This window comes from Mus caroli, unplaced genomic scaffold (genome assembly GCF_978045245.1).
Source record: "Mus caroli unplaced genomic scaffold, Mus_caroli_1 scaffold_2, whole genome shotgun sequence".
NCBI lineage: Eukaryota > Metazoa > Chordata > Mammalia > Rodentia > Muridae > Mus > Mus caroli.
Window position 1 is genome coordinate 44,565,555 of NW_028227257.1, and position 12,237 is coordinate 44,577,791.

At 42.7% G+C, this 12,237-nt stretch overlaps 1 protein-coding gene across 2 annotated transcripts in view; it reads right to left on the minus strand.

The window, feature by feature from the left end:
• Positions 1–12,237, minus strand: part of Plcb1 (phospholipase C beta 1) — a 694,761-nt gene that overhangs the window by 109,365 nt on the left and 573,159 nt on the right. For both annotated transcript variants that reach the window (XM_085833870.1, XM_085833871.1), the window contains exons 25-27: positions 10,893–10,946; positions 8,327–8,546; positions 2,451–2,631 (exon numbers count right to left, since the gene is read on the minus strand). In XM_085833870.1, the coding sequence (XP_085689996.1) occupies positions 2,451–2,631; positions 8,327–8,546; positions 10,893–10,946 (455 nt within the window). The remainder of the gene's footprint in view (positions 1–2,450; positions 2,632–8,326; positions 8,547–10,892; positions 10,947–12,237) is intronic.

The following is a 12,237-nucleotide window of genomic DNA, read 5'->3' on the forward strand; positions in this document are numbered from 1 at the left end:
AAAGAGTGCCAACAACAATCCTGAAAGGTAACGAGTGCTCTGAGGAGTAAACCCAATGCCATTCCTATAACTGACTTAATTATCCAGTATGTGGGTCAGCAGTGAGTGTTCAATGCACAGCTGTTGTCTTCATGGTTATAGTCATAGCTTACTGGAGAAATTCAGATAGTAATGGTTGGATCGCGAAGGACAGCTGCCATCTATTAACAAAATTGACTTTGGCTCTCTTGGATCTGTCGAGGCAATTTCTCCCTCACCTCTACCCTCAACCTCCCCCAGGCATTCTTTTACTGTTTCAATCTTTAGAAAAAAGAGAATTGATTTTTTTTTTAATGTATGTGTGTCAGTGCCTGACTATATGTCTGTGCACCATATACATGCATACCAGCAGACTTCAGAAAAGGCATTGGACATCCTGGGACTGGAGTTACAAGCAGTTGTAAGGTATGATGTGGGTGCCCATACACACACACACACACACACACACACACACACACACACACACACACAGAGTCATGCGTGGCTTATTCACAAATGTAGCTTCTATGAGAGAAATAAGCTATTCTGTCTCTGTCTTCATTAACCTTTCTTGTTCTCCTTCTCTCCTCCTTTCCCATTCCTTCCCCTTTAGAATCCCTGCTCTGTTTTCATGCCAGATGTTTATATGTAAATCTAAATTTCACACATGCGAGAGAACATGTTCTATGTCTTTCACTCTGGACTAACTGAACCTGACAATCTCCAGTTACATGCATTTTCCTGCATTGAGAAATAACTTAATTCTTCTCTATGGCCATGTAACACTCTGTGTTATTTACCACATTTCCCCTAGCCCTTCCTTCCTTCCTTCCTTCCTTCCTTCCTTCCTTCCTTCCTTCCTTCCTTCCTTCCTTCCTTCCTTCCTCCCTTTAATGAATATCTTGGCCACTTCCTATCTACAGACTGCTGTGAATGGAGCAAAGATAAAAATGAGCATACAGGTGTCTGAGGTGTGTTGAGTTAGGACTCCTTTGGGCAGCTGAGTCATATGGGAATGCTAGTTTTGGTTTTTTGAGAGCTTGCGTAACTGATGTCCATAATGGCCACACTAGGCCACCTTCCACCAGCAGCTTGTGACAGTTTGTCCTGTCCCCCAGTCTTACTATTATTTTTTGTCATCTGCTTCTAGCTATTCTGACCTGGGTGAAATGGAATCTCAAAAGTAGTCTTAATGTGCATTTCTCTGACAGATAAAAGATAGTGAACATTTTCGTAAATTTACTGGTCATTTGCATTTTTTCTTTGGAGAACTGTCTATTAAACTTATTTGCACATTTACTGATCCAATGGCTTATTTTCATGGTGTTTAAATTGTATGGTTCTTTATAGGTTTTAATTCCTTGTTAGAGGTATAGTTGGCAAAGATTTTCTTCCTACCAAGAAGTGTACAGGGAAGGATCCATGGCTCCAGTTACATATGTAGCTGAGGATGGTCTTCTCTGACATCCAATGGGAGGGGGGCCCTTGGTCCTGTCTAGGTTTGATGCCTGGAGCAGTGGGGTGGGCGAGTGTGGGTGGGTGAGGGAGCACCCTCATAGAGGCAAAGGGGAGGGGGAGAGGGCAGGTGTGGGATGGGAGGCTTGTGGAGGGGTAACCAGGAAGTGGGATACAATTTGAGATGTAAATGAATGGAATAATTAATTAAAAAAAGATTTTCTTCCTTTTATAGGTTGTCTTTTCATAGAGTGCATTTCTTTCATAGACAGACTCAGAACAAAAGGATGGATAATTCTATGAAACCATTTCCTAAGTACACTGCCCATTTTAGTCAAGGCTATTTGTTCCGATCTGTTTGTTTCTGGCATTAGCTTGTTTTCAGGGCTAGTACTTAACTCCTAAATTCACTTTGTGTGTTTCTGCGTGTGACTAAGTGTTAAATGTTCCTACTCTTCATGAAAGCATCAAAAACAGTATCAAGACTTTCACTATCCATGAGAAAACATTTTGGCAGGCAAACCTCATCACTAACAAAGAGGGTGTCCTTCGCTTTCACAGGTAGCCTTGAGTCTTTGAAGGAAAATCAGGACGGTGGGCAGTGGGCAGTTTTGTCATGCCTGTTCCTGAAAAGCTCAGTGATGCTGAAGTAGAGTGAAATTTTCCTTGCAGTGCTTGCTTTACTTTGGAAAGAATGTTTTACTCCCTTGTGCCCTCTCAAAGATGCTCTCAAACTAATGGATGCTCAAAAATAATCCAGGAAAGGTAAACATGAAGCATAGCTCCATGGAGGGACTAGAGGGATTCATCAAATGTGAGGAGTGTTAGTGTACTGGACACTGGGTAGCCTCTGCCCCCCTGCATGCTGGTGCCATACACTTCTGCCCTGTGCCCTGTGCGTCATCTGAGAGCAGCAAACATTTGCTCCTTCACAGAGCCCCGCAGCTGCACAAACACAACCGTGCTTCCTGGCTTACCAGTTTAATGTGTTCTCGCTTCTGATACTTCTCGCTGTAATACTGCTCTTGCCGAAGATTAAGCAGCTGCTGTTGTTGCTTGTCTTTCAAGTCTATCAACTTCTGAGTCATTTCTGCATCCAGGGCAGCGAGGTCTTGCTCAATGGCTGATGAGCCGTGGTCAGGGCTGCTGGGTTCAGATCTGCAAAGACACAGACAGAGAAATGCAAGAACTGGGAAGGTGGTACCAGGTGCTTGTGAGGTTCCAGAATGTCTCCTCTCAAGGCTACTGGGCTTGGATGTAAAAACCTAAACCACTAGAATGAGAAGGTATGAATCCCACATCGAGACAGAAACTATTTTTGCATAAAGGGCTCTTCACATTCTGTGGAGTGCTCAGGGGAGATGACGGATGAAGGAATGAGAGAATGCTGTACTGAACACACTACCCAATGGTTACTCGGAGAAATCTGTAAGATTTACTTGTAGATTAAGGGAGATGGGAGACAGGAAGGCATAGCTAGGACTCCAGGGTCTTGGATTTTCCTGATCCATCTTCGGATATGAAATGTTTTGAGACTTTTTGCTTTTTGATGGACAATTCTAAAAAGAGGTAATCTTTTTACATCTTCCATCAAAACAGGCTCAAAGCCACTCCAGAGCTTCTAGAAATAAATCCTTGGGAGATCTGATACTGAGAAAGCATTTTTCTCTCAGAGAAGACCATGTAATCTTTCTTTAGACAGAGAAGTAGAATGCTCTGTCCTATATTTCCTTTCCTCAAAGGATAGGAGGTTAATTCAGTGTTCAAGAACAGAAACGGCATCGAGAGTTGGTGCTGTATTGCAGAAACACAATGTGAACTATGCGGGTGATAGTTCACCATGCATAGCATTTAAGACTTGTACTAGCCACCTATAAATGGGAAATGAGTGATACTAATTTTTAACAAGATGTGCTATAAGCTGGATGTGCGAGGAACACCTGTAATCCTAGCATTCAGGAACTCAAAACAGACTGATTGCAAAGTGTCACCTCAGTTACAAGGCAATCTCTGGACTCAAAAGAATAATTGTGAGATGGCTCAGTGGTTAAGAGTGCCGACTGCGCTTCCAAAGGTCCTGAGTTCAAATCCCAGCAACCACATGGTGGCTCACAACCATCCGTAATGAAATCTGATGCCCTCTTCTGGAGTGTCTGAAGACAGCTACAGTGTACTTACAAATAATAAATGAATAAATAAATATTAAATAAAAGAGAAAGATTGTTATAAAAAAGAATAATTGTATGTGCATATATTAATTTAACCAATTAAGAGAAGCCAAAAGATGTCAGAGTTATTTTAGTTTTCTTTTTTTAATGGAGTCGGAGAAATCTGGCATGTATTTCATAGTTTGAGTACATCATAGTACTGATAAAATGCACTTTTTCCTTGCTTGGGTTACATGTTAAGTTTTCCACTGAGCTACACTTGGAGTCCAAATGACCTAATCAAGGGCCTAATAGCCACATGCGGCTCATGGCTCCTGTCTAAGATGTGTATGTGCGTGTGTCGCTTTTATTTTCCATAAAGTTTCCACATACTTGCTGACAACTATGCCTAGGCCTATTCTCTCTCTCTCTCTCTCTCTCTCTCTCTCTCTCTCTCTCTCTCTCTCTCTCTCTCTCTCTCTCTCTCTTCTCCTCTGTTTCTCTGTTTCTATCCCATTCCCCCCTTCTCTTCCTCTCTCCCTCTTTCTCTCTCCCTCTTTCTCTCTTTCCCTGTCGCTCTCCCTCCGTGCCCCCTTTGTGTGTGAAGGAGGCATGGAGGTTTCTGCTCACAGATAAGTATTAGGGACCCTGGAGTATTAAACACACAGAGTTGTTCCTTCAAAGAAAGGGATGCAGCATGGATGTGGTTAGTAGCCTGGTGACCTTTACACTATTTGTGTGGCTGAGACCACACAGGATCCTTGTCTAGAAAGCCTGAGCTTTATAAATCCATCTTTATGGAAGATATCACATGTAGTTTATAAAGAGTTTTAATGTAGGTGTGTCCAATCTTTATTTAGTTTCCTTTGTGCTGTGTTGTGCACAGGAGGTTGAGTTAGTTTCCTTTTTTTAACATTTTTTTATTTTATTTTAATTTAATTAGGTATTTTCTTCATTTACATTTCCAATGCTATCCCAAAAGTCCCCCATACCCTCCCCCCCACTCCCCTACCCACTTCTTGGCCCTAGTGTTCCCCTGTACTGGGGCATATAAAGTTTGCCAGACCAATGGGCCTCTCTTTCCTCTGATGGCCGACTAGGCCATCTTCTGATACATATGCAGCTAGAGACACGAGCTCTGGGGGGTACTGGTTAGTTCATATTGTTGTTCCACCTATAGGGTTGCAGACCCCTTCAGCTCCTTGGGTATTTTCTCTAGGAGTTAGTTTTCAACAGAATGTTTTCACCAGATTGTGCTGTGCTTAAATATGCCTAAAATAAACTACTTGTTAGACTCTGTAAGCATGAAGCAATACCCTACTTAGTCATGTTAAACCAAACCACTTTCTTGCCTCCTGTGGATCACTACTCTGCTGGTCCTGGTGGTCACAGAGACCCTGCATATGTGGGATTCAAGCAGAAGAGAAGGTTTCAGAAGCCCTGCCTGGCTTCCTCTATATGCTGGCCTCTTTGTACATTGCGGGCTACAGAGGCATATATATACACATTTCTCCTGTGAAATCATTTTGATGCTGCATTAGGAATTTTCAGGATATGGTATAAGAGCACATAAACATATAAATGTGTGCATCTTTAGAGTTCTTAGGAGGTATTTAGAGCAAACTTGGCCTTCACTGGCTGTGCAGCAAGAGGTAAATGCTGATTTAGCCTTTAGATTCCCCAGAAGGAGTGACACATCTCACCTGCTATCATTCTACATCTGTTCAACCTCTAAGGAAAGTTGATTTTTGCTACTTTTTAAAAATCAAGTCTTGCATTTTGATCGTGTTTTCAAGGTGAGCACACATTACATCATAGGTCACAATATGGATTTGAAGCTGCAGCCTGCTTTTCTCTACCTGGTGAGAAAGATGATGATTCAGAGCACAGTAAGAGGACAAGGAGGCATCACAGCCTACCGTGTTCCCAACCATGGACAGGTGGCTTACACACTCCGTTTCAGGACGGCATATAGAAGTTTCAGCTAGAGAAAAAGGTTGTATTTCTCAGCAGCGATAATTCCCTTTAGGTCAAGCCCTCGAAAGACTTTGAGAGCTGTTGACCCATTTCTAGAAAAGCTCTGACTGTGAGCGCTACATCCGTTTCCTGCATCTCTGATGATTGTTGGGTCACCCTGACCACATCTCTCCATTTATCAGTTATCAGGAACCATTAGGACATCTCATAAGAGTAATTTGTTAAACTCTTACCCTATGAACCCAGCTCTGAAGAGGCTCCTAAAAACAGCTTTCCCATTGCTGCTTCTATGAGGCAAACTCTGAGCCACATGGCTTTAGCTGGAGAGTGGAGTGCCTTGAACAGATATGGCCATCGTGATCACACAAATTTCAATCTCTACAAGGATAGCTGGTAGTTACAGAGCCACGTGGGCTGTGTCTTCTTTCCTCCAGGTATCCATTTCACATCCAAAACTCTCTTAGGAAAAACAAGACAAGGATCCAGCCCTTGCTACCATTTCTGTGCCCTTCTTTTTAGGAAAAACATGTATCAACACCCATCTGGACTCCTGAGTGTCCCCTCAAGTCTCTCTGTTCCTGCTCTGAGTCCCCAGTCCTGACAGAGTACCATCTAGACACCACGACTCTAGCATCACCTGCTCCAAGCATGACTGAAGCAGACTTGATAGCAGCTCATGTACATCTCAAAAATGCAGCAAAGGGTCATCTTCCATATAGCAGCTAGGAATATTTTCTGAGGCTATTAATTAGACTACAGAAATTTCATCGAACTGTTTCCTTCTGTGGCTTCTCACTCAACCACATAAGTTCTGAATTACATGTCATTTGCTTCTGCTCTGGAAGACCTTGGTTAAAAGGTACCCTCTCCTAGCTGCTAGACATCATTTGTGTCACACCACATGGGACTCATTAGGTCTTATCCATTTTGCCAACTCAGCTATTCTTGAAACAGGTCAATTTTTCCCTGCTCTGAATCTTCCCCTTGGCCTGGGACTGCCTCCTATCACTCTATGGTTGTGCATGATTGATTCCTTAGGAGTCACCTCATTCTATACTGTGGCATGTCAGAATGGCTCTCCCAGCTGGGTGTGGTGACATTTGCATATAATCTCAGCTTTTGGACAACAAGGCAGGCAAATTATGACTTCAAGTCCATCCCAAGTGTGGGGGGCTGGTGTGCGGTGTGCTACATACTGGCTTTCTCCTTATGATCTACTCAGCAGCCTATTTACTTATAGATCCCAGAACCACCAGCCAAGAGGTGGCCCCACCCACAATAGGCTGAGTCCTCTCAAAGCAATCATTGAGAAAATGCCCTTCAGGCTTACCCACAGCCAATCTTATGGAGGCATTTTCTCAACTGAGAATCCCTTATCTCAGATGACTCTAGCTTGTGCCAAGTCATCATAAAACCTAGCTGGCAAACTGAGCTACACATGGTGATGCTCTGTCTCAAAACTCTAGAGAGTAGGTATCAGCTAGGTAGTGAAGGACTTGTCCAGCATGCACAAGTCCCTGGGATCCATCCTTAGCACTGCAATAAAAAAATTTACAAACACAGGGGATGTTATCTTCTCTGAGGTCATTCTACATCAAAATATTGTTCTTCTTTTTTATAGTCTTTATGGTTATGCTGTACCATGGTTATATTTGTTGTCCATTTTCCTCTAGTTATTGAGATGTCTTGGGTTTCCATTATTGTGATAAAACACTGTGACTAAAACTACTTGGGGAGCAAAGCGATTATTTCATCTTACACTTCCATCATTGAAGGAAGTCAGGGCAGGTACCTGGAGGAAGGAACAAATGCAGGGGCCATGGAGAAGTGTTGCTTATTGACTTGTTCCTCATGGCTTCCTCAGCCTTCTTCCTTATAAACCCCGGGACCATTAACTCAGCACTACTGACAGTAAAATAGCCTTCTCACGTCAAACATTAATTATGAAAATGCACCAAACACTTCCTGGGGCAGTTTGATGGGTACATTGAGAGTTTTCTAGTTCTTATAAGCTGAGATAAAACTAACCAGCAAACGTGACTTGCATATTTGCTGTTTAAGGGTAAAATTGTATACAATTATTGAATTATCCACAGGGCACAAGAAACACAATAATAATATTACTCAATAGCTATGCCAGGCTTGCTTCTCTCTGCCACATTCCAAGTGCTTTGAGTACATGAGAGATGTACTGTGAGAGCCCCAGACCCCAGGATATCTGTCAGGCCATTACGGGTTTCAGGCATCAAAAGAAAGTTGAAACGTCTCCTTCCTCATGGTAAGCAGTCTGTTCAACTCGATTCTAGGTACATAAGAACTCCATAACCACACTTTGGTAGCTGCTATGGTGTATGGGGATGGGGTGCGGCAGGGGTTGGGGACATCAGCTACCCGATATCTGAGCCAAGGGCTAGTGCTCTGGAAGCATAATTGTATATGTACTCCAGAATTTGTTCAAATGAAGAAATCCATACCCAAAGTCCTAGCTATGCCAAAACCAGAGAAAGAAGGGTCACAGGAGTTCAGCCAGCCAAGACTAGCCTGGAAAGCAGGGAGGGGAGGAGTGGGATGGTAGGAGGGAGGGAACTAAATTTAGCTTATAAGCAATTGTGAACTGAAAATACTCAAGAAGGGCAGGGTGAAGCATGTGGAGTGACTTTGCTCCCTGTGGCATCACAGCATATAAACCATCAACCCCCCGCCAGGGCTGCATCTCTTTATGGACTCACTTCTTCTTGCTGTCCTTTTTGGCGGATTTTTCCAAGGCTGCCCTCCTTCTCAGGTAGTCATTCTGAATCTCATTGTACTTGGTCGTGTGCTCCTTAATGAGCTCCGTGGTTTTCTTGTGGTGTCTCTTCACCAGGTCTTTCATTTCTTTGTAATGTTTCTTTTGAAGTTTCACGAACGACTTCTGTTGCTTGAGCTCTTCGATGGTTTGTGCCTCTACTTCTGCAACAGAGGAACATTAGGAGCTGAGTGACAGAGTGGCTGAGAGTCCAGGGGTAGGGACAGTGGCATCCTGTTCAGAGAGGAACAGCTTATTCCTTCCAAGAGTGGCTGAAGAGCACAGCCTAGATGTCAGAACTGTCAGTAAACTGCTCTGGCCACTAGCTAACGACTGTACTAGCTAAACATTGCAGAGAGCCAGTTCCTTCTTTGGGGCGTTAAGTTTGGTTTTCCCAGAAGTAGAGTCTAGAATGGGGATTTGGGTGCCTGTGGCTCCTTGTGGGCTGAGGAGAGGGGTTAGGAGGGAAGTAGATCAGCAGTGGAAACAACCAAGCAAAAAGCACACACATCAATTTCAGTCTGACTTCTGAACAATCCTACGAGAACCCAAGGTGTGCATGGCACATGGGTCTGGTCTCTCCATGAAGGCCAGCTTCTTGTGAATTTGGGATGATCAAAAGAGGATTTCCCTTTAGATAGAGGGAAATTCTGCAGAGAAGCAGAATTAATAACCTAGCCTCACTAAGCCCGGGAACAGGACATATCACATCAGAGGAAAATGGCACAGGCCCCCAACTTCATCCTTCTTAGGGATGTTGGCATTTCTACTAAAGGCTGGTATGATGGTTAAATAAAATAAAAATCATGGAAAGTGTTTAATTGTTTTTGGCACCATGCCTTAGATCAGTGGTTCTCAACCTTCCTAATGATGTGGCCCTTTAATTTTTCATGTTGTGGTAATCCCCAACCATAAATTGTTTTTTTGCTGCTACTTCATAACTATAATTCTGCTACTGTCATGAATCATAATGTAAATATTTCTAGAAATGGAGGTTTGCTGGAGGAGTCATGACCCACGAGTTGAGAGCCACTGCTAAAGCAACTTAGCAAATGATCACACCGGTTCAGCATCATTCAGGGGATGCACTGACAAGGGACACACCATAGGTTTCTCCCTCCATATCAGGGGATATGACAGTCAGGTGTGCCAAGAAAGTGTCCTTTAATCTAACTTTCACAAAGGCTCCAGCAGGGCTAGGGCCACCTGTATGACTGTAGTGTTTTATCCAAGGTTGAGGGAAAAAATGGTCAATGTGACAAAGTCTGATCTTAAATCACTACATAGGCACACGCCATCACTTCTATAATAAGCATTTGTAAAATGCGTTCTTACTTCTGAAGTCAAGATCCCACACTATCTTCTCTATTGCTTTCCCTAGAATTACAAGAATGGGGCTTGGGGGAGCCTTTCAATGTATGGTGTCTCAACTTCAATGAATTATCATTTATTTGGACCCAGCTAAGTCAGAGTTCACATGTTTCCATTTCTTGATTTGAACTTTCTGTTTTAGGAACAACAACACAAAAGATACCATAAATATTTAGAACTGTCAAGAGGTTCAGAAATAATATATGTCAGGAACCATAGCAAACCTAGATAGAAACGGACTGTGCATAAACAGGGGAGCTGGAATGGTAATTTCTGTTGCTAAACACCAAGGCCTTTAAACAGCGCCTCCTTCCCTTCCCATGTGTCTGTCCTGACAACCACTTTTTCTTCTTTTTGAAGGAAGAAGTTGTGGAGAGAACTAGATACATTTATTTAACAGGTTCTCTCAGGTTCAAACTGACTTCAGACAGTTGCATAATAATGGCTGCATTAAGAATTTATAATCCTGAGAAACGTCTGCATTTTCTGGTAGCTGATTCCACCTCATGAGAACCTAGAACATGAGCCATGGACAGTGTAGAAACAGAACTCCCCATGCTCCAACCCTCTAAGAAAAAGACAGTCTAACCTGTCTTTGAAAAAGCCTCCGGGGAAAAGACTATCCCTTGGGAATATCCCCAAATGTAAAAAGTAATGTTCATCTGCATAAAGACACATATCCCTAATGGGTGAACTGTTCAGAGATAGCCACAGTTAGGGTGCAGTGCAGACCCTCTCTGTATATATACTTGCAGACTTTTAGATAACATTTCAGTATCTTGTTTTCCACATCAGTGTTGTATTGTTTCCCATGGAAGTTCTTTAAAAACGTGCTTTGTTGCCTTATAAGTTCTTCATAATTTCTAGGGATGATTTACGTATTTTTGGTGAAATATAACTGTGTGGATAAAGTTTACATACCCTCAACCTGCAGCCCTGCACATTCTTGCAAAGCTGACATGTTTCAGTCATGGTAAACACCAGGTAAAAGGCAGAAGACTGCCAGGAGCCTTGATACCTTCTGGAACCTGTCCCTGACTAGGTGTAACCCAAGGCCGGGTTTCTTCTCCCCTCTGTACACTTACTGTGCAGTGTGTTCATGTGCCAAATTCCATGAGGAAAAAAAGGTTTATGCTCACCTGTTAACACGCTCTGGATCAGATCTTCTGTTTTGGCAGGTGCCTTCACAGACCCTGCAACCAAAAAGATCAAAGAAATGGCCTTCTTTATCTTCCAAATTTCTATCTCATTTTTCAAGCATGTTTGTGGATGGAGGTGCAGCCCTGGGGTAGAAGAGTACTTGGCCACCTGGGTTTCATCTCCAGTACTGGGCGAGTCCTGCCCCTGTGCCCCTAATTCTAAGTCTCTTTAGAGAGAATGGCTAATTGTGGTAGAAAGTTGTTTAAAACATATTTACAGTAAAACCCTTTTAGTTTGTAACTTGGACTCAATGCTATGCTGACGAGTAACTATGGGTATTCTCCATATATAGGGAGACATCCCTTCACTTGAACCAAAAGAAGAAATTCAATCTCAGCAATACTACTGCCACCTTCTGGCAAAATCAGGAATGACATGATTAAAGAGTGAATGCTGACCAAAGACCAATCAACTTCATGATCACTGTGCCAAGTGTGAGGTGTAATAGGTATTACACACCCTCAAAATGCTTCTACATAGAGGATTGGGAAGCAAAACTTTCAGAGGGAAGCCATTTTGACCTAGGGTTGGGACATGGCAACATTACCTGTCCCCACCAAGACGCATTAAGGGCACAGCATCAAAACAGAAGCCCAGACTAATGACAAGAAAACATTTGAGGCAGCTCAAAGAAAGCAAGGGACATTTTGAAAAATAATAAAATAGCAGGAGTATGAGAAACAAGAAAGAGTTGGGGGCTGTTACAAAAGGAAGGTGACCGTGGAGACATGATGAACAAGTGCACTCACTGTGGGACCCCGGGTGCAAATCTAGGACAATCAATAGACCCTGGGGCAAGGCAGGCCAAGCTTACAGAAGCCTAACTTGTTTTGAAAGCTTACTGTGTTCTTGCTGACTTGAGAGGGAAAGGAGAGTTTGCATCACAGAGTCTGTAATATTTTTTAACTGTTTCCTGTAAACCAAATTATTTTTGAGTATCACTTAAAAATCAAGATGTTAAAATGGCAAATTCTCTTTTATTCCCAGAAGCAATAAACTCAGTTCAGAAGCCCTGCAAGTCTTTGCACGTGGTAGATAATAATCATCTGGAAATGCCGTGTCCTGTTTATGGTTCACTATCTCCTATTATTGATTTCATTGGCTTTCTTAGGAGTAGAGGATCAGTTAATGCATGGTCGATACAAATGAAGAAGGATTTGTATTTATAAAACATATTCTCTGAAAAAGCAGCGTTGCCCATCAGTGAGAAGATCTGTATTTCACCAATGCCATGTTCCACTATGACAGAGAAGAAAACGGGTACAGAGTCACACTCTCATGCTT